Raw genomic sequence first — 22703 nt, forward strand, 5'->3', positions numbered from 1 at the left:
GATTGGAAAATTAAGATTATTATTATTATTATTAATATTTATTTATAAGGCGCCACAAGGCATCCGCAGCGCCGTACAGAGACAAACAAAATCACAATACAATGGGAGACAGCACAGTACAGTAAACACAGCAACTCAGTACGCTCAATGCACAGCTAGAGTGGGCAGGGAAGGGGGAGGGAGGATCCGCAAACGATGGGGCCCAAGAAGGAGGGCGCGGAAGACAGGGAGACCCCCAGGGGGGAGGAGGAAGCGAGAGTGGACGTGGGGTGGAGGGCTAAGTAGCTGGAGAGCAGAGTTAGAAGTGGTGGAAACAGGAGGAGAGATGGCCCTGCTCAGAGGAGCGTACAATCTAAGGGGAGGGGTGGACAGACAGAGAGACGCAGGGGAGAGAGGGAGAGTAGGGGGACAGAGGCAGAAGATAAGGTAGGAAGTTAAGTGGGAGACAGAAAGGCTTTAAAAAAAAAAAGGTGGGTTTTTAGGGCCCGTTTGAAGCTGGACAGATTAGGGGAAGTTCTGATGGAGGGAGGGAGCTTGTTCCAGTGGAGGGGGGCAGCGCGGGCGAAGTCTTATATACGCGCGTGGGAGGAGGTTATAAGGGGGGAAGAGAGGCGACGGTCAGAGGCAGAACGGAGAGGGCGGGATGGAGCATGAATAGAGAGGAGGGTGGAGATGTAGGGCGCAGTGGAGTTGGCGAGGGCCTTGTAGGTGAGTGTGAGGAGCTTAAAGAGGATTCTGAAGGGGAATGGGAGCCAGTGAAGGGCTAGGTAGAGGGGGGAGACAAAAGAGGAGCGGCGAGAGAGGAAAATAAGCCTAGCTGCAGCGTTAAGGACGGATCGAAGGGGATCGAGATGAGAGTGGGGGAGGCCAGTGAGGAGGAGGTTGCAGTAGTCCAGGCGGGAGATGATCAGAGAGTGGATAAGGCATTTGGTGGCATCTTGGGAGAGGAAGGGCCGGATGCGAGCGATGTTGCGCAGCTGGAAGCGGCAGGATTTAGCAAGAGAGAGGATGTGGGGGCCAAAGGAGAGAGAGGAGTCAAGGATGACACCAAGGTAGCGAAGTTGGGGGACAGGGGAGATAGAGGTGTTGTCGACAGTGATGGAGAGGTCAGAAGGGGATGGGGTATGAGAGGGAGGAAAAACTATGAGCTCAGTTTTGGCAAGGTTAAGCTGGAGGAATCGAGAGGACATCCAGGAGGAGATGGCAGAGAGGCAGGCGGACACCCTAGAGAGGAGGGAGGGAGAGAGATCAGGAGAGGAGAGGTATAGTCGAGTGTCGTCAGCGTAAAGGTGGTAGCTGAAGCCGAAGGAGCTGATGAGTTCACCCAGGGAGGAGGTGTATAGAGAGAAGAGTAAGGGTCCCAGAACAGAGCCCTGAGGGACCCCGACTGGAAGGGTGGATGGGGGGGAGAGAGACCCAGAGGTGGTGACAGAGAAGGAATGGTGAGTAAGGTAAGAGGTGAACCAGGACAGGACTGGGCCGGAGAGGCCGAAAGACTGGAGGGTGTGAAGGAGGAGGGGGTGGTCAACGGTGTCAAAGGCTGCAGAGAGGTCAAGGAGGATGAGAAGGGAGAAGTGGCCCCTGGCTTTTGCAGAGAGGAGGTCATTGGTGACTTTAGCCAGGGCAGTTTCAGTGGAGTGGAGGGGGCGGAAACCAGACTGGAGAGGATCAAGGAGGGAGTATTCAGAAAGGTAGGAGGTGAGACGACTGCAGACGAGCCTCAAGAATTTTGGAGGCAAAAGGGAGAAGAGATATGGGACGATAGTTCGAGAGAGAAGTGGGGTCGAGATTAGGTTTCTTAAGAATGGGGGATACGAGAGCATGTTTGAAGGAGGAGGGGAAGATGCCAGTGGAGAGGGAGAGATTAAAGAGGTGAGCGAGGTGGGAGCAGGTGGTGGGGGAAAGGGAGCGAAGAAGGTGGGAGGCTATGGGATCCAGGGGGGCAGGTAGTGGGGGGGGGGGAGGATAAAATGAGAGAGTGGACTTCCTCGCCGGTGGTGGGACGGAAGGAGTGGAGGGAAGGGTGGTTGGGGGGGAGGACAGAAGAGTGGGAGGGGTGGAAGAGAGAGTGGAGGAGATTTCAAGTCGGATGGCCTCGATTTTAGAGGAGAAGAAGGAGGCGAAATCAGAGGCAGTCAGGGAGGAGGGGGGTGGGGGGAGGGGGCCAGGAGAGTGCTGAAGGTGGCAAAGAGGCGGCGGGGGTTAGAGGACTGGGAAGAGATGAGGGATTTAAAGAAAGATTGTTTAGCGAGTGAGAGGGCAGAGCTGTAGTATGAAAGGATGAATTTAAAGTGGAGGAAATCAGCCAGGGAGCGGGATTTTCTCCAGTGACGTTCGGCGGAACGGGAGCATTTTTGGAGGAAGCGGGTAAATTTGGAGTGCCAGGGTTGGGGTTTGGAGCAACGGGGGTGAACGGAGTGGGCAGGGGCGACCGCGTCCAGAGCGGAGGTGAGGGTGTGATTGTAGAAGGAGACCGCCTGGTTGGGGCAGGCCTGGGAGGAAAGGGGAGAAAGGAGGATATTGAGAGAGGAGGACAGAGAGGCAGGGTCAAGAGCATCGAGGTTGCGTATGGATAGAGTAGGTTTGGGCAGGGGGAGGGGAGCAGGAGAAGAGGAGAGAGAGAAGGAGAGAAGATGGTGGTCGGATAGAGGAAAGGGAGAGATGGAGAAGTCGGAGAGATTACATAGGTAGGAGAAGACAAGATCAAGGGAGTGACCAAGGCAGTGGGTAGAGGAGGAGGTCCATTGGGTGAGACCAAGGGAGGAAGAGAGGGTGAGCAGTTTGCTGGAAGCAGGGTAGGTGGGGTTGTCGATGGGGATATTAAAGTCACCGAGAATGATCGAGGGGAGATCGGAGGAGAGGTAGTGAGGAAGCCAGCTAGCAAAGTTGTCAAGGAAGAGGGAGGTGGGGCCAGGGGGGGCGGTAGATGACAGTGACGCGGAGATGGATGGGGTAGAAGAGGCGGATGGAGTGAGCTTCAAAAGAGGAGAAGGAGAGGGAGGGTTCAGGGGGAATGACACGAAAAGTACAGGTGGAGGAGAGGAGGAGGCCAACTCCACCGCCAGGGCGGGCACCAGGCCTGGCGGAGTGGGTGAAGGAGAGGCCACCATAGGAGAGGGCAGCGGGGGAAGTAGTATCAGAATCGGAGAGCCAGGTTTCAGTAACGGCAAGAAGGTTAAAGGAGTTGGATAGAAAGAGGTCGTGGATAGCAGTCAGCTTGTTGCGGACGGATCTGGCATTCCAGAGGGCACAGAAGAAAGGGGGAGAGGAGAGGGGGGAAATGGGGATGAGGTTAGCAAGATGAGCAGCACGCGGGGATGGCGGGGAGGAACGGGAGAGGTAGGGCGGGGAGAGAGTATGGGTATGGAGTGAGAGCGGGGAGGCATAGTAGGGAGAAAGAGTAACAGAACAGTGAGATAGTGGGGACAGTGAAAAACAGGTAAGAACAAAGGCAGGAAGTCAATGAAAAGGTGGAAGATAATAACGAATTAGGGCATGGAGGGCATGGAACAACAGTACAGTGAGATAATAAGGACAATGAAGACAGGTAAGAATGATAGCAGAACAGTAAGATAATAAGGACAGCGGATAACAGGTAAGAATAAGCAGGGAGACAATAGCAAGATGGAGGACAATAACCAAATAGGGCGGATAAGACAATAACCAAAGATAAGCGGATTCGATGTCAACCCACGACAGTGCTGCGGGGGGGGGGGGGGGGGCAAAGGAGGCTTAGATCTGGCTCAAATGAGCCGCCCAAGAGTAAATTTTCAAATCCGGGAAACCCCTACCACCTCTGGTGAGTCTCTTTAAGAGAGCCAGCTTAATTCTGGGAGACCGGCCGTTCCAGATAAACCTAGAGAGACATTTTTGGATAAATGTCAGATCCGAAAGGGGAACTCGGACAGGAAGGGTCTGGAAATAATAGAGGAGCTTAGGGAGGAGGTTAATTTTGACAGAGATAATCCTGCCCAGCCACGAAATGATCAGTGAGCGCCAGGAGAGCAATTCAGACTTGATCTTAGCAAAGAGGGCCAGGTAGTTCTCCCGGTAGAGGGAGTCATAGGAGTCGGTAATGAAGATACCCAAGTATTTAATTTTTTTTTCTCTGCCACCGAAAGTTAAAGCGGGAGGTGAGTACCAATCCTTCTGGGGAGGGAATATTAAGGAGGAGAGCTTCTGATTTCGTAATATTGATCTTGTAGCCTGAGAGGTGCCCATAATGGTGTTATATGTTAAAGAGTCCAGGGAGAGACTACTCGGGCTGCAGGAGAGTCAGAAGGACATCGTCCGCAAAGAGAGAGAGCTTACTCTCCAGGTTCCCCATCCGCACACCCTGTATGTTCGGGCAGGCCCGGATAGAGGCCGCTAGAGGCTCAATAACAAGGGCAAAGGTGAGAGGAGACAGAGGGCACCCCTGGCGGGTACCGTTGGATATGGCTATAAGGTCAGAGGGAGAACCGTTGATCATGACTCTTGCGGAGGGTCGAGAGTATAAGGCTTGAATACCCGTGAGGAGGTTGCCCGAAATCCCAAACGCCGACAAGGCTCGGGACATAAAGCTCCAGGAGATCCTGTCAAAAGCCTTCTCGGCATCAAGGGAGAGAATAATGGCTGGGGCCTTCCTGGTATTAATGATATGAATCAGATCAACGACTCTCCTGGTATTGTCTCTGGCCTGACACCCCGGTATAAAGTCAACTTGGTCATAATGTATAAGAGGGAAGTACCGAATTTAGTCTATTAGCCAAAATTTTTGCATATAATTTGACATCTATATTAAGCAGGGAGATAGGGCGATAACTAGCGCAGTCATGAACATCCTTGCCCTCTTTATGAATGACGGAGATCCGGGCCTCCAATGAATCCCTAGACCAGGAACCCCCAGTCAGGACTGAGTTGAATAGGGTGTGCAAACGGGGGACCAGGAGCCCAGCAAACCTCTTATAGTACACAGCAGTAAAGCCGTCTGGCCCCGGAGCCTTTCCTGTTTTCTGAGACTTTATGGTTTGTTCAATTTCCTCTCTAGAAATCTCAGCCCCCAAAAGAGTACTAGCTTGTGAAGAGAGTTTTGGAAGCTTAGCGGAAGAAAGAAAAGATTCAATCAGCTGTGAGTGTTGTTGGGAGACTAAAGGATCAGATGGTTGGGGGAGGTTATAAAGTTTGGTATAAAAGGATTGGAAGGCAGCACGTATCCGCTGAGGGTCATAGTGTAAAATTCCATCGGAGTCCCTGATAGCCAGGAGAATCCGGGCCGCTATCTTAGCTCTAAGTTTGGTGACCAGCAATCTATCGGCTTTGTCGCCCTTTTCACAGTAGCGTTGATTGAGCCACTTCAGTTTATCGGCAACCTGGTGGGACAGCAAAAGATTTAATTCACCACGGACAGAAGCAATTTCCTGGAGAACCAAGGGATCAGGGATCAATTTGTGGCGTTGCTCTAAAGCTCTCAGCGAGTCCATCAATTGAATAGTTTTAGCCAAACGGAATCGCTTAGTCCGAGACGCCAAGGCAATAAGATGACCCCGTATTACAGCCTTATGGGCGTCCCAGAGAGTCATAGGAGAGATATCAGGAGTGTCCTTCGTCTCAAAGTATTCAGAGAGAAGAGAATTTAGGCGAGTAGTGGTTTCTTTATCATGTAGGAGTGATTCATTGATTCTCCAGGTTGCTCTAGGTGGGCGGTGAGCGAGGGTGGTGAGAACAGTGGAGACAGGGGCATGGTCTGACCAGGTAACAGGGAAAATTTGGGAGGAGCAAAGTTTAAGAGTGAGGTCGTGGCTGAGCAGGATCATGTCAATCTGGGAGTAGGTATTATGGGGAGAAGAAAAGAAGGTATAGTCCCTGGCCAGAGGGTCCAATACTCTCCATGAGTCATACAAGTTATGGAGTTTTAGAAAAGCCTGTAAGGCAGCTGTGGTGTGAGCATCTCTCCTCGAGGGAGAGGAGGAGGGGCCTGAAGAACGATCTATAGTCGGGGCTAGAACAGCGTTAAAGTCACCAGCGACCATAAGTTCACCTTGACGAACACGTGCTAACAAAGAACCCAGTTTTTTGAAGAACCTATGCTGGCCGGTGTTGGGTGCATAGAGGTTCACTAGAGTACAGGGGAGATTATTCATAGTGCCTATAAGGATCAGGAACCTACCTTCCCTATCTTTATGAGAGTCCTGTAGATCGAAAATTAAATGGCGTGCAAACAGAATTGCTACACCTCGCTTTTTCTGCCTATGGTCACATGCATGAAATGTCAAGGGAAATTTTCTGGAGCAAAGCTCAGGGTGGAGATGATGGACAAAATGAGTTTCTTGTAGAAATATCAAATCTCCTTTAAGAGAGTTAAGAGAGGAATGGAGTTTAGCCCGTTTCTGAGGGGAGTTGAGGCCCTTGACATTATAGGAGATAAGGTTAAGGGTCATTGGAAGATCAATGAGGGGAGCGCTAGAGACCAGAAGAGGGAAGAAGTGTCAGGGGAGAGGAGAAAAAAGGAAGAATGTACAGGGGCTGACCTGGTAGGTGGCGACCAGTGAGGAGAAGGAGGGGAGAACCAAAGGTAAGGGATACAAGGGGATCGACATAGCGGACCAAAGTCCACTTGTCGTGAATGCTGCCAGGGGATAGGACATGATGGGCATGCCATCAGGGGGACCAGCATAGAGCCCTAGGCGCAACCACAGAAGAAAACGGAGAGCCGGGGGACCCAGAAGGGGAATCCGAGAGACCATTTTAGTGTGTATGACCTATTGGGAGGGAAGTGAGGAGGGAATAAGGAGATTACTGACCTCTACGGTAGATGGGGAGAAGGGGGAGTACAAGAAGGGATAAGGCAAAGGTAACAATTAACAGCAATAAACATATTATATGAGGTAGGAAATAACTCAAAAACACCAGGAATATTGTAGAAGACATTTGTGAAGCCACCGAGTGTGGCCCAGTAAACGAGCTATAGGAAGAGAATCAAATGAACAACATAAGAACCATAAATACAACATAGAGACAAATATAACAAAGTGTCACAGCTACTTATCGGTGGCGAAAGCAGGAGCCGTGATGTGCGCGTCGTCAGTGTCTCGCCCCACCTAGACGATATAAAGAACAACAACTCGCCTTCTCAGGGGGCAAGCAGCGAGAAGGCAACAGATGATATAAGGCATTACAGTGTCTAGCACCAACATTATAGTTTTAGTGTAGTAAGAAATGGACGCCTTGAGTTCTGTGTCCAATTATAGGACTATACCAGGAAGTGAGAATGGCCACATCGAGGCCTGTAGGGGAAAGTGCGGCCGCACATTGAGGAGGAAGCAGGGATGGGAACTTGCCGGTCAGGGATCCGCAGATTGCTGTTTAGAGTGGCGAGGGACAGTTGACCAGTCTCTACGAGGGAGCCGTTGCGCTCTCGGTGTGGCGGGGCCCGCCACATTAGCAAGGGCTTGAGAAGCACCCGGGGAGGCCTGTTGACTCAGTCCAATCTTTCGCAGGAGGTCCCGTGCTTCGCCTAAGGTTTTAGCTGACAGTTGTTGATTCTGGTGCCAAAGATAGAGACGGAAAGGAAACCCCCATCGATATCTGATGTTGTTCTCTCTGAGGATTGAGGTGACAGGTTGGAGTTCCCGCCTCCGAGACAAGGTAGTGGGAGAGAGGTCTTGAAAAATTTGGAAGGCAAATCCTTCATAAGATAGAACAGGGAGCTTTCTAGCTGCTTGTAGGACAGCCTCTTTGGTCGTAAAATAATGAAGGGGGAGGAGAACGTCTCTAGGTGTAGATTGATCCGATGGACGGGGTTTAAGAGCTCTGTGGGCTCTATCCAGCAAGAATTGATCTTCTGGGACTTCTAGGGTAAGCTGGGAAAATAGTTTCCGGAGATAGGGGCCAGATGCACAGTTTCAACGGACTCTGGAATGCCTTTAATTCGGAGGTTATTTCTCCGGGCTCTATTATCCATATCTTCCTGACGTTCATGGATATTATTGAGCTCCTGGCGGATTTGAGTTAGGTTATCAGACGTTGCTTCCTGACCCGAGATGAAATCATCCATCTTCCTCTCTATATGGTCCGTGCGAGACCCCAATTAGGACACCTCTGATCTCAGACTATGAAGAGCGTGTTGAACCTCAGCGTGGACTGAAGACCGAAGCTCCTTCATTTCTTTGATCAAGGAGAGAAAGTCTTTCTTGGTAACTGGAGCAGACACAGCTTCGTCGGAGTCTGAGTCCTCATGAGAGCGGGGGGAACCTGCTTGTTCTGTAGAGGACTTATTAGGGTAATATTGAGCGATACCCTTCGAGTGGAGTTTTTTGTTTTTCGGCATAGCGAAGTAGAGACGGGTCAGAGATGAAGGAGGAAACGGAGAGGGTAGGTCCCATACAGCAAATTTCAGGGCAGAAGATTCAATCAGAAAAGGCCTCTCGGGAATGAGGCAACCGTTACATCACAACTGCATACTAGATAGGGTCCCCGGCCATCCTCAGCGAGCCAGATGCGAAGTTAGAACATATGTGCAGACTTTTGGTGTCGTACAGGTTGTAGGAGCTGCAACTGGTGGACGACCCCTGGAATTTGGCAGCTGGCACGGGGCTTGCTCACAGGCAAAAATACAGATTTGTAAGAATTGTAATTATAGAACAGTAGGTCTCAATCGTGAGGCTCTATAGCAGATAGTACAGGGTTTTCAGCGAGATGTTATTCCTCTTGCTTAATGTTCGGCTACTCTCCTGTCTGAGGGGGCTCAGTCTCTGCAGGTCTTCCTGCGGGCAGAGAGCAACTCCCCACTGCAGTCAGCTCCGTGTCACACTGCGTCCGTGGGTAGAGGGCGGCTGTGTGGAAATTTTTATGTGGTAGAGTGACACTACCTACACTTATATGAGGTTCACCACCGGGTGGCAGTAGAGAGTTAGGCTTGTCTGTATTAAGTCAGGAATCCCTGAGAAGCCTCTCTTCAGGCATGATCAGGAACTGGCCCAAATATGCTATAGTCTGTTAAATTTACAGAGTGAGGGGGGGCACACACTGGCCTAGCAACCCCTATACCCACACCACTTTCTTGTGTCAGGCTGTGACCGGCGGGGCCCGCAGCCGTGGGTGGAGGGAGGCTGGATACCCCTTATCCTGCGGCAAGACCTCTTTCCCAGGTGCCCTCAGGCTTTAGTATGGGGATGAAGAGAGAGTGTTGTAGAGGCAGGTCCAGCGCCACGGAGCTCTGCGCTGTCCGACCGGAAGTCCTGCGGCAAGACCGGAAGTGGCGGGGTCCGCTGGGCAGGTCTGAACTTTACCTTGGGGTCTTAACCGGAAGTAGGCCCAAAGGCCCGGAAAATGCGTCCCGGGTGACCGGGACCTCGGCCGAAGATCAGCGGGGTCAACAGGGCTTCTCCGGAGGCGTTGCTGAAACATTTTGAGACATAGCAAAAGTGCAAATAAAGGAATGAGTAATTAGCTCAAGTAACAGGTTGCATGTGTGCTCATCCACCAGGGCAGATTTAAGTAGAAACCTATATTAATAGTAGGACTACTAAAAGCGAGACATTGCTTTCTAATTTGGATACCCCTAAATACAGTTCAAAACCAGACAGGTGGCAACACTAAAATGAAAAATCTTTTCATATGCATTTTGTGAGTAAAATCAAATAGAAATTTAACTTTTTACCTTTGTTACTTTCCATTCTCTTTCAAACATAATCTTGCCCATTACATATGTTGCTTCTTGTGATTATCCTCCTCTTTAGAATTTGGAATTTATTTTTATAATAACCTGCAGGTTTCACTGATGTCCATGATAACCTAGGAATATAAGCTCTTTGAGCAACTATGTACATTTCTCTATTTAACTAAATTGCTCAATTGCATTTCATGTTCCACATCATTTAAAAAAAATAGTGCAGAAAGGACTAAAACACACAGTACGCTATGTGCACATGTTATTGGCCATTTAGAACAAATTAAATCTGACAAAGACATGCTGAAGAAAAGCAGACAGTGAAAGGTAAAATGTCTAAGCAAGAACTACTGCAAGTCACACAAAATGTATCAACAATTCCACTATATGGGACCAAAAGAACATTGTGTTAATTGTGCTCTATTAGCAGATTTGTCCCATTTCCACACTATACCAACAATTGGTTACATTTTTAGCAGTCAAGGAACATAAAATAATTAAGGTCCTCTAGGAGCCGTGTCTAGATAAGACGCAGCAAGTACAATTGTGCAACATTACATATCATAATGAAGCCAGGTATAATAAAGCCTAGAGCAGTGTTTCCTAAACCCAGTCCTCAAGTACCCCTAACAGTGCATGTTTTCCATATCTACTTTTTGGAGCACAGGTGTATTCATTACTGACTGACACTTTGTAACAGATCCACAGGTGGTATAAATAGAATGTGTCAGTCAGTAACGATTACACCTGTGCTCCAGCAGGGAGATATGGAAAACCTGCACTGTTAGGGGTACTGGAGGACTGATTTTGGGAAACACTGGCCTAGAGTGATCTAGACTGGACTAGTGAAACAAGTATTCTCACAGCATTATGTGACTTTATTCACCATTTTCTAAAGTTTAGTTACATGTTAAGCAACCACACACAATAAGACCTGTATACTGGACTGTATTGATGGGCAGATGGTTCACCATCCAGTACAACAACTATCCTAAACATTCCACCAAGGAAACAACACAATGGCTTATGAATAGGAAGGTGAATGTCCTTGATTGGCCAAGACAGAGCCCTCACCTAAATAGGATAGAAAAATTGTGGATGGAAAGCAATATCAGCCACAGCTATAAATGTGCGTGTTCCACATGTGGACCCAGAGTTCTCACCGCACACTGACTTACAAGATGTTTTATCTCCTGCGGATGGATTGGTTGGAGACGTCCCTCCAAAAAGACAAAGTAACCCATACATTCTTTGGGACTTTGGAAAGCTATATCAAGTACACTGTATGCGTCTGAGGGAAAAGCTTCAGGAGTGCTTTCACCGGACGATTTGGTATGAAACTAGAGTATTTCTACAGGATCCTCTGATTTACCTCTTACGGGTATGTGTGCCCCCCCCCCCCCCCTGGTCTCCCTGCACCTTGGGACTCTACTAATATTTGTATAGTCATTTCTTTTCGACTCTTAGTGTAATTGTTTTTTTCAAAAATAAGTGTTACAGCCATTATGCTATGCTTGCTATACTCCTGCTTGTTGAATCCGACCACTTACTTTAGAATGTAATGAGTGATTGTACATAGACGGGTCTAACCCTTTACGACTGTGAAAAACAAAAGGTATTCTCTTATCACCTGGAATTTTTTTCATTTGCACGTGTGTTATTCCCATACTGTACACATCTGAACTTCTTTAATAAGAAGGTTGCTTTAAAGAAAAAAAAAAATAGAAAAAGAAAAAGAAGAAAATCTGTGGATGGACTTGAAGAGAGCAGTTCTGCAAGGTAGAATGGGCAAATATTCCCCAATCTAGGAGCACAAAGCTGGTAGAGACATATCCAAACAGACTGATGGCTGTAATTACAGCAAAAGGTGGCTCTGCAAAGTATTAAATCAGGGGACTGATCACTTTTACACCCGTTATTCTAGATTTTCACTTTTTTTTTTCATTAGTTCAATAGTGCAAGATGAAACGTGTAAATTTGATTTAATTTATTTCAATGCCCATGTGTAATGTAACAAATTACTTATTTGGACAGGGTATGATGATTTTCTGTGGGCATCATCATCATCATCATTTAATTATATAGCGCCAGCAAATTCCGTAGTGCTTTGGATTCTACTGTTTCCTACTTCATGTTATGGGTACCTGTTTTATATACTCAAAATTTGCATTTGTTTGGTTTAAATTCTTATTTTGATGTTTTATGAGTGATGCTGTGAGTCAACACTCATCTGCTTTGTATTTGCAATGTGTCACCGGTTTATATTTTGAGTTATGCTTTGCAGCAACATTTATCATCATTTAAAAAAAAAAAAAAAAAAAGTCTTAATAAAAAGAAAAACAAGGCAAGCAATAATACTGAGAATATCAGTGATATTATGCAATCAATCTATATTAAAATGATAACACCACCCAAAACCAAAAATTCAATTCCCTAACATATGATAAAACACAAAGGGATAGGTTCAATTAGCCACGCTCTTTAGAACAACGTGGTCTGCGCATTATTACCATTACTACGGTAATTTATCCGCAAATGTTTGTTTGCGGCTCATAAAGCTGCCAGCAAAAATCAGCTGAGAAGTTACCATAGTAACGGTAATAATGCACAGCCGTTACCGCGGTAACGGTAATAGTGTGCGGGCTGCGTTGTTCTAATTTGATTCTACCCCAAAGTGTCAAAAGCCTTTCTTCCCTGTGAATGTATAAATATATTATATTTGATCTCAAAGATTGCGCCGCTCTGATTGATGGCAATAGGCAGTGAGTACAGCCTTCCCATACTCCTCACACTGCACCCTCCCCCCCCCAGTGATCCCATAATGAGTGGGGTTTCTCCTGCCAGGGTATACACCCATTTCTTCTTATATTTTTACCTGCAGAGTAGACGTAAGAATACTATGTTCCTATTCTGCCTTAAAAGTGGGAAGTACTTACCTAGCTAATCGTTATAAAGTTTAGACATTATGCCCGACACAGTTTCACACATTCCCTAGCGTTGCCAAGGGCTCTGCATTAGCTAGATCCCGTTTTAAAAGCAAACAGTTTTTTTACACCATCGGATTCAACTCTACACCCCGTTTAAAAAACAAACAAAACAGAAAACAAACAAACGAGAAAAAAAAAGTAATATGTTTTAAATTAAATTACACATCACGCGCCAACAGCATTATTTTTGGAGCCACTAATAGTAATCACCATGTACTACCATAATAGCTATTAAACATGGAGTGCTGTATCTAATTACATACATAAAAACACAGAAACATTCCAATGAAATCAACAGCTTCCATCACAGAGTTGCTGAAGATACCTTTTATATTATGACAAATTTTTATTATTTAAAGGAATTGTTGCAGGATATTTCAAGGAGATGAAGGACCAGAAGTGAGGAGACAATGCATAAAAAGATGCATGCTAACCGCTGGGATATAAAGGATGTTTAACAGGCAGGGGGATGAAATACTGAACATTCCTTCCCTCTGTCCCAAACAGCAGCACATTCCAGACGTTCCACTGGGGCCTGGATGAAACAGAATTTGCTTGTTGCTACAAATTATATCTAGTGTAAACAGCCATGGGGAAAAAGGACCAGGCAGATTACAACTGTTAACACAGGATATAAACCAAGGGAGATCTAAATTATTGCACATCGTACAGTAATTTATCACATATACCAGCTATAATATAATACCCACACAGCTGAGTGTATATCTGAGTGTTTAGAGTAGGGAAGATGCTGTTCAAATGTAGATAAAGATAATGACATTCTGTACTGATGTAATATGCAACAAATAACCAGCCCAAACACATACTATATAGAGATTAGTGCTGTATTAATACTGGTACAATTAGACATATATTATCTGTCTTCTACACACAATGGTGGCAGCCATTCGTGAGCTGGGCAAGAACCAATATCCACAAGAATGAAGTATAAAAACGCAGTAGGAACTAGCGACAACACTTTCCCTTCAAAGATCAATCTCCATATTGTTTACTTTAACATACAGTAACTTATTATCTATCTGCTTTCCATTGACCATTGTGAGAATATACATCACTTGCACTGGTCAGTATCCTGTTCTCTAGTATGCGGAGGCTGACTGGGCTGGGGGGGCATCCCATAGTGGGCTACCTCGGCTGGGTCACCGGGCTAACTGCAATTTTGCCCCTTTAAAAAGTAGCTAATAGGATGCTGAGCCGAGTCTCACTCCCCCTTCCCCAGTGATAAAATTTGCCTGCCCGTCACTGCTAGTATGTATGGATACTAAAGAAAATTACCTAGTTATACAATTTGCATGGTTACTGTAGTAATGCTTCACAATACCACAGGAGATAGGTGACAGCTTAGAGTGCCTTCAAAGAGTGCAGTGATAAATATATCTAAATGTAGACCATGATCCTACCCAGGAACATAAACGATAACTGGAAAATCTTAACATACAAGTAAAACTTGAAAATACAATGTTCAATATCCAGAAAGCAAAACCTTCTACATTAAGTCCAGGCAGACCTATGTTATGACATCTCTCACTAAGGGAGAGATTAAGTGCATGTTTGAACAATATCTACCGCTTCTCGGTTTCACACCCATCTTCCTCCCTTCATCAAATGACACTAGCCCCAGCAAACCCTGCTCTGTCCTAGCCCCTACCTCATGCAGCATTCCATCCTAGAATCTTCTGACGGAACACAGTGGATAGCTTTCTTTTCGCTCATTTCAACATAAATAAAACAAAATATATAAACTGTGAAAACATAATTTACAACAATAGCAAATAAATACTAAAATGTTTAAAATTGGTCATAAAACAATGCCTAATGTATTGTAAAGAATAATGTAAGAATAAGCTCTGTGACCTGTATAACAAGCATTCGGTCTGCTGGCACTTGCTATTATATTATCACAGATATCCTTGGTGACTTGCAATATCCTTATAATTCACAGAAGAGTGCGCATTATCAAATCTATATCTATTACATGGAAAAGCGGAGAAGAAATCCTAAAACAATGTCATCAACCTGTCAACACATTCCACAAACTATATTAAAAACTGGTTATTGCAATCTTACTTTCTGGATACCAAATTGTCAGTGTCATGCTGTGGCAAACTATATATGCAGGAACACCTTAAAATCTTGGACAACCCCTTTTTAATCCAACGTTTCCCTGTAGAGCAAATAGAGGAGACCCTGCCGTTACCTTAACTTTAGAGCTGCAAAGAAGCGAAAACAAGTACATTGCAAGGTGTACATAACTCTACAACAAAGCTCTAATCTATGCTATAGATGAAGGCTGCTTTCAACTTAAGATACCAGTGAGGGTTCCTCATGTATTCCAAATATACACTCCGAGTGTGGGAATGCATATTTGGAATACATGAGTGGAAGGTTTAGTTAAGCAAGGATGCCCAAAAGTGGAGAGCCCAATTTAAGAATAAAGACCCTAAGCTACAAACATTAGCATAACTGTAATAATAAAAAGTGGGGTGCTCTCAGTTTCACATAAAATTGCAGTTGACAACATAATATTCTTGCATGTCAAAACTGTTGGTTTACCCTGCTCAATCCACTAACTAGCCTCCTGCCCCCCTCCTCACATTATAAAACTGCCCTTGTCAAATACAGACATGTGCTCACCCAATCAAATGTGTGGAATTAACTGCTACTGCTGTGATCATTCTGATGATTTGATAGAACAATCTCTAACCTGTCTCCGTTCACTACAAAACTGGGGACATAACAGACAAGCAGGAAATACAGATTGGGATTGGAAAAAAAAAAAAGAAGAGAAATGGAGAAGATCAGATCAAGTACAAGTGAAGGAAAACCCATGGGAAACCCTCAGAGTTGAAAGAGAAAATCTGATGCACATGTGTACCACTAGGTGATTCATAGTGTAAAACTAGAAGATATAAAGATATAAGTAAGGGAATAAAATAACTAAAACATGGTGTTGAAGATGATCAGACAATTACCTATCCCATGACAAATATCAATTACAGGCAGGGTAACCAAATCATAAACATAACAGTACTTACTGCAAACTCTGTTGCCACATAAACGAATCAAAGTGTCACACATGTAGCAGGAACTTCCAACGTCACAGGATCCTACTGCTGCACGCCCAAGCAATGTTGTATTTCTCATACAATGTAATAGAGTCCAACCATAGAGGATATATAGCTAAAATTACAAAAAAAAATGACTTTACACAGGCACACAGTAAAACACAAGGACAAGATATGTTGCACACTTGTGGGATATCATTCTTCATGATCAGCTTACACTGTGAGACTACAAGTCCCAGCATGTCCTCAACCTGGAGCTTCATGTTAAAAGAGCCACATGATGCTGGTTGAGGAACTTATAATGGGTCTTCCACCTAAGATCCATTTTCTCTGTATGTACCCCTGATTACTAACACATTCCTCTGTCTCCCATATTACATTGCAACAGTGTGCCTCCTTGTTCCTACACTTATGGATCCTATGGACACAAATGGTGAAGATGGACGATGGCCATATACACACTTCCTGACAGACCCAGGTTAGACATTGAGATCACCTGTGGGCTGCACAATTGTGGATGAGCACAATTGTGGATGAGCACCACTATCTTGCTCTTGAACGCTTCCATTCAAGATTGAAATGTGAATTCAATTTTGTTTTCCCCAACAGAAACAGGAAACATTAAAAACAATTATTGATGAACAGACATGTGAGCCTTACAGCACTGGGGTCAATTCCCGACCATGGGCTTATCTGTGTGGAGTTTGTATGTTCTCCCTGTATTTGCGTGGGTTTCCTCCGGGCGCTCCGGTTTCCTCCCACACTCCAAAAACATACTGGTAGGTTAATTGGCTGCTATACAATTGACCTTAGTCTTCCTCGGTCTGTGTGTGTGTGTGTGTGTATATGTTAGGGAGTTTAGACTGTAAGCTCCAATGGGGCAGGGACTGATGTGAGGGAGTTCTCTCTACAGCACTGCGGAATTAGTGGCTCTATATAAATAAATGGTGATGATGAGGAGTAAAGGAGGTCATGTGTTGTTGGTTTGCTTTAGTCTCCAAGATACCAGAGTATGCAGTTATAGGCTCTTCATGTATTACACATTACAGGCCTGATGCATTAAGGAACGTACGCAACAACGTCCAATTCTTCTTCATGCGCAAAGGTACCTTACAATAGGCTATGATTTCAGGGGCGAAATGGGGAGGGGAAGGGGAGTATGCACGTAGTCAATGTACAGTAAGGGCGTGCCACTCTCCAGCGCACGCAGCAGCGTATTCCATCGGTAAGGTACGTGTTTTTCTTTTGCATCATTTGCGCCAGCTAGGGGTCAGGTGTAGGTGCTGATTGCTAGTGATGACGGATGTCTATGTAAGCTAGAACACGTGTTTGCCATCAGGAGCAACTATAAAAAGGAATTTTATGTACAGTATACATTAATAACATCACGGTAAATATATTTCAAGCAAAGAATTTTTTTTATTAATGACAATATTATTAAACAGGTGACAATAATTGAAAACTTTTTTTTTCTTCTGTGCATTCTGATGGTACTTAATATTCCACATATATATTGGATGTATACTGCAGTGTATTGTGTCTGTCAAAGCAGAGAGTACCTAGATCCTCATTCAACAAGGGACACGTCTTCAGATCTCCTGGTAGTTGAATATGGACGTCCGATTTACATGTGTTTTTAAAACAAAATTACGGTCGGTTTGCATGCTTTAATCCATTAGGTCCTACACCTCCATTATTAGACAACTGTGGCAGCAAATTGCACATGCAATATATTTAATATACTTCACACACACTTTTTAAAGGCATATACTGTACTTTACGGAGAAGGGGGGTGGGGGACTGCGCTCCCTTAATATATGATGTGTAGCAGAGGTGGCTGCCAGGGGGAACCAGAAAGGTCAAAGGGAAGTTCCAACCCTTAGATAAATGGGAATACGTAAAAGAGATAGTCCTCTTGGCGCAATGGTAATCAGTATTTATGTACTACAGATAACATATATCCAAAAAAATTACAGTTTTATTACTGGTATAAATATATACATGATATTGTATAAATAAAAGGTTGCAACTTGTAACAGAAATTATTACAAGTTCTTACCAGAGGCAAATCATATCATACATTTAGCACAGTATTCACTAACAATAACAAGTGACCATAATAGGCCCAATATAAGTCTTTGGGTCAGTACCAAGATTGGTGTGTGTAGGGAGGTAAAAATCATCGAATTAAGGATTGTGAAGACAGAAATGTCAGTCTGATTTTGGTGATGCAGTAAACATCAGCAGGTCACACTAAATTTTGTCAGGTGGTAGGTAACCTGGTCTTCAGTATTCCAGTCTCTGGATAGACCAACCAATAAATGTATATTCCGCAATAACAAAAAGGTAAGAATGTCCGGAATGCAGGATAAATTTCAATAAAATCAATAGTAGATCGGTATCAAGGATGCTTCCTCCGCCCATATGTTGGAGTCAAAGACAGATCTAATCAATCTGGGTGGAGCGGAAACTGTACTTTACATTTAACAATTTTGTTCCAGTACACCAAGAGTAATAAAACTAGGGCACTTAAACAAAAATTGCTCAAAATACACTGTAGTTCAAATTATTTAAACCCTAAATTAGTTTCTCAATTCTGGACCCTAGAACCCATAACAGGTCATGCAAATCATGCACAAGTGGATACCTGTAATCATCTTATCTGCACTGACACAGGGAATCCGCCACCCCGTCCATGGTTAGTTATACAGCCCTGGCTGAAAACCAGGGCTATTTGACATTTTGGAGGGGAAGGTGGTGAGAGCGGTAGGAGCAATGAGAAGCCTCAATTTCAAACATTGCATCTTCTGATTGGTCCTCTGGCTCACCAGCTGTTCACCACTTTAGGTGACAGTGCAGCTTTAAATGCCCACTACAAGGCATGTTTCAGAATTTCTTTAATCAAGCATAGGTAATTATTAAACTTTGTCAATATTTACCCTGCATTCTCACACAGGAAAAACCTCATATGTCTTGTTAGATATACTTGAGGAGAGGTTTGAGAAACTCTGGGATTACTACAATTATGATTATTTAGATTTGTTATACAGACAACATGAGTTTATGATTTGTGTATTATGCTTGTCATGTCATATGAGATTGGAATGCTGGCATTGCAGGCTGTTGTTGCTGGTACAGCTGATTAGCTGCATGGACAACCAACATTGAAACTCCAGGATGTGAGCCTTGGAACATCAACAAACTACAGGATCAGTAGGGGCAAAGTTTTTCCAGATTATCAGGGATCTCGATAATGGGACCCCCTATGAATTAGCGGTAGTGCCATTTATTGAATAAAAAAAAAATTGTGTAAGTTGTTCTTTATTTTTTTTTGACACAAATTATGTTGCAAGAGGGCATCTTAGATTCTTAGAACTTGAGTAGCCCAGAAAAGAACTTTTAACAAGTCCAGATTTGTAGAAAAATCCACCAATGTCCGGCCTTAGGGCGACACACCTGCACAGGTGGCAGACAACCCTTGTTTCATCATCTTAAAACACATTTTGCTTTCTTATATATATAGAAGATTATTATGACTGGAATTAAAAAAATAAACATTTCTTTTACTTCATCATCGTCATCATTTATTTATATAGCGCCACTAATTCTGCAGCGCTGTACAGAGAACTCATTCACATCAGTCCCTGCCCCATTGGACTTATACCTAGAGATGCCATTTCTGGTTGAGGTGTTTGTACAGTATATTGATACAGGGTGTGCAGAGGTGGAACTTGCAAGGTAAGCGGGGGAGGATGGAACAGGGGCCCCCGACCCTCTGCCATGCAGTGGGCCCCATTATTTCCATGGGCCCCGATGCAATGCACCTGCACCAATGGTAGTTCCGCCACTGGAGGTGTGGGAGAGTGGGAGGAAGACAGACAGAAAGTTAAAACTGTTAAATCTGGGCCTAGCCAGTACAGATTGAGGTTCTATAAGGTTCAGATTTAGGACATACTTGCCAACATATGCAAGATGATTCCCGGGAGGTCCAGGTGGGTGTGTGGGGGCGGGCTCAAAGAATTGTCTCATTAGCCCTGCCCCCAAAACGGACATCACTACTCTGAACCAATAAAAACAGGGGGTGGGGCCACGATGCTGGGTCCATTACGTCACTAGGCACCGCCCCCTCCGTTTAGTTTACACAGCCAGCCAGGATCAGGGGGAATTGCCTGCTCTCCTGGGAGTCCGGGAGAGCAGGCAACTATGATTTAGGCTGTGTACTAATATATAGGTTATTAGGATTATTTAATAAAGTTCAGTCTCCTTAATAATACAGCCCACAAAGAAATTCTATATGCCTTCAACTCACTCCACGACAGCCATCGTTTATCTTCAACACACTAGAAACCGATCAATGTGATAGCTGGGGGCAATATAAGAAATGCCAAATTGTGTTCCAAGAAGAAATATAAAAGATTTAAAAGACCATTCACAAGAATCCCTTAGGACAATGTCCATCACATGAATATCAGATTTCACTCTTCATTTGTTTCAATCTGGATCATGTTCATGCTTAATTTTATATTTAGTATCTTCCATGGGAGAAATCAATGTGTCTGTCTGCCCTGAGAACACAATATAAAGGAGGAAAAAATTAAATCGTTCTATCAGGACAATTAGTGATGTGATTACTGTGTTTAGATGGACTTGGACCCCGGGGGTGTCACAATACAAGAGTTTAGAAAATGGGCAGAGAGAAAAGAATTCTCCATGGATTACAGTGAATCGGGGGTACAAACACATCAAAGTATACTTTAAATCAAGTGACCTGTGTGTCTATTGATCTGTGTTTCCAAAAGGCTTTATTTGCATTTAACAAATTATTAATTTATCTCACAGAAAGCTGGAAGAAGCACCTGTTAAACAGCATTCCTAAAACCTCCATTGACTCTACTGATAACAGTTTTTTAATTGTATTTTGTTCATGAACTAATTATAATAGAAATGCTGCCCCCTTCATGGAAATACTTGGAGTAAACATAAGAAAGCAGAATAAACATCACATGTGTCTGAAAGACCACGTGAACAAAGCTGGAGTCTTGTACATCACGTATTTTGTTTGCACTTTAACACTCCTCAGATCATATGATAAATCCATAGTTGCCTACTCTCCCGGAATGTCCAGGAGAATCCCAGGAGAGCGGGGCAACCTCCCGGTCCCTGGCCACTTCATTAGTCAAGTGGCAGGGGCTTAGAATCTGATTAATACATCACAGTGGTCACACCCATTTCTGTAATAGGCTATAAATTGTGATGACAGTTCAGGGGGTGGGACCAAATGACGCAATTTGCCGAAGCCCCTTCCCCCACACATACAAACCTTTCCCCGGATCTCAAGGAGGTCCACTTGCCAAAGTTGTCAAGTATGGATAATTCTATATACAGTATGGTTAGTGTGAGAAGATTAAAATCTACTGGTGCTCTATTTATTTGGTAAACATTACCATATTGAACTCCACCTGTTACTCTTACAAGTCTTTCGAAATGTGTAGCTTTCATGCAAATGTTAAAGTCTTTAAAAAGATTCAAACAAGGTCTACCAAAATGGTCCAGGAAAAAAGAATTGGCAATATAGGGGGCATGATTTACCTTTGGACCCATCCTGCACGCAACTTGAGTTTTAAAAAAAAAAAACAACACAGAACTTGAGCTTAGTTCTATATTTAAATACAAATGGATCTCTCTCTCATATATATATATATATATATATATATATATATATATATATATACACACACACACGTTTCCATTTGAATCTGGCTATAAGTACGCTTTGGCTAAATGTTTGTATATAGACAGATAGAACAGAGTGCAGAATACGCATATGTGCAACATAAAGGCACATTATAATGCATGCACAAAAGAACAAACAAAAAAAAATGGATAAACTAACAACTCAATACTGCAATAATAAAAATATTTGTTAAAAAAATTTGAATAGTAAATACATAAATCAGAGGGTGTTCTTAATGTGTATTATCTTTTTTTATTAAAAAAACAAGTTATTTTTAATGGTCAAGAGTATAAAGTAATGGAAATCAGAGGCGTTAAAGGGTTGCTTTGGTCAATGGAAGGAACAACACTTGAAGTCCATGTAAAAGAGAGAATAGAGTGAGAGGTAGGTTTTTGTGTAATTAAGAAAGTCTCAGAGGGAGAGAAAGAAGGAGGAAAGGGGAAAGAAAAAAGGAGTGAGTGAAAGATGTGAAACAAGAGAATAGAGAGAAAATAGTAGAAAATGGGAAAGAAGAAAAAAGTAAAGAAAGCGATGAATAAAGAAAGGAAAAGGTTGTGGGGTGGTTTGGCAGAAACCACCATTAGATTGTTAGAGAGAAGGGGAAGTAGGGGGTCAGGGAGCACAGTCAAGGTAAAGGGGGACTGGTATAGAAAATAGGACATCTAGGGTTCCCAAACCTTGTTGAAGGTTTTGCGTATAATACTGATCATAAATTCCATTCGGTGAACCTGCCCAATCCTGGCAACCACGGTGGAGATAGAGGAGGGAGAGATTTGCTGCCAGTCGGAGGCAATTTGGCAGCAGAGAGGATGTGGGTGAACCAGTTTGTTTTGATGTTTAGTTGCTGAAGGGAATCCAAGGGGGTGAGTAAAGAACTTGGGTTCGAAAGGAAGTGAGATTTGAATTATGGATTCCATCAGTGGTCTTGTCCGAAACTTGAGTTAGTTTCGGACAAGACCAACATATATGTAGAAAAGTGCCTACACCAAAGAATAAACGCTAACATCTGTCTGATGAATCAGGTAATATCTTATGAAGACTGGTAGGGACCTAGTACTAGCGAAACAGGAGCTTATAGACATTTCCTTTTATTCTCACACGCATTTAACTACAATCGTCAATGTCCCGCATTTCTGACCAGTCGTGTACTATCTTTTTTGCATACACATGTTGTGTGCTATCTAGTGACACGCATATGTGTCATTTTTAATAGAAAGACTATGCCGTGTCAGTCATCACTATCAGAC

General features: G+C 44.0%; 1 protein-coding gene across 4 annotated transcripts in view; it reads right to left on the minus strand.

Moving 5' to 3' along the window:
• The window catches only part of KLHL25 (kelch like family member 25), a 43496-nt gene that overhangs the window by 18662 nt on the left and 2131 nt on the right, over positions 1 to 22703 (minus strand). For 3 of the 4 annotated variants that reach the window (XM_075207744.1, XM_075207743.1, XM_075207745.1), the window contains exon 2: positions 15693 to 15837. The exons of the other annotated variant lie outside the window; for it this stretch is intronic. In XM_075207744.1, the coding sequence (XP_075063845.1) occupies positions 15693 to 15801 (109 nt within the window). In that variant the 5' untranslated portion in view covers positions 15802 to 15837. The remainder of the gene's footprint in view (positions 1 to 15692; positions 15838 to 22703) is intronic. 4 annotated transcript variants of the gene reach the window in all.

This window comes from Mixophyes fleayi, chromosome 4 (genome assembly GCF_038048845.1).
Source record: "Mixophyes fleayi isolate aMixFle1 chromosome 4, aMixFle1.hap1, whole genome shotgun sequence".
Taxonomy (NCBI): domain Eukaryota; kingdom Metazoa; phylum Chordata; class Amphibia; order Anura; family Limnodynastidae; genus Mixophyes; species Mixophyes fleayi.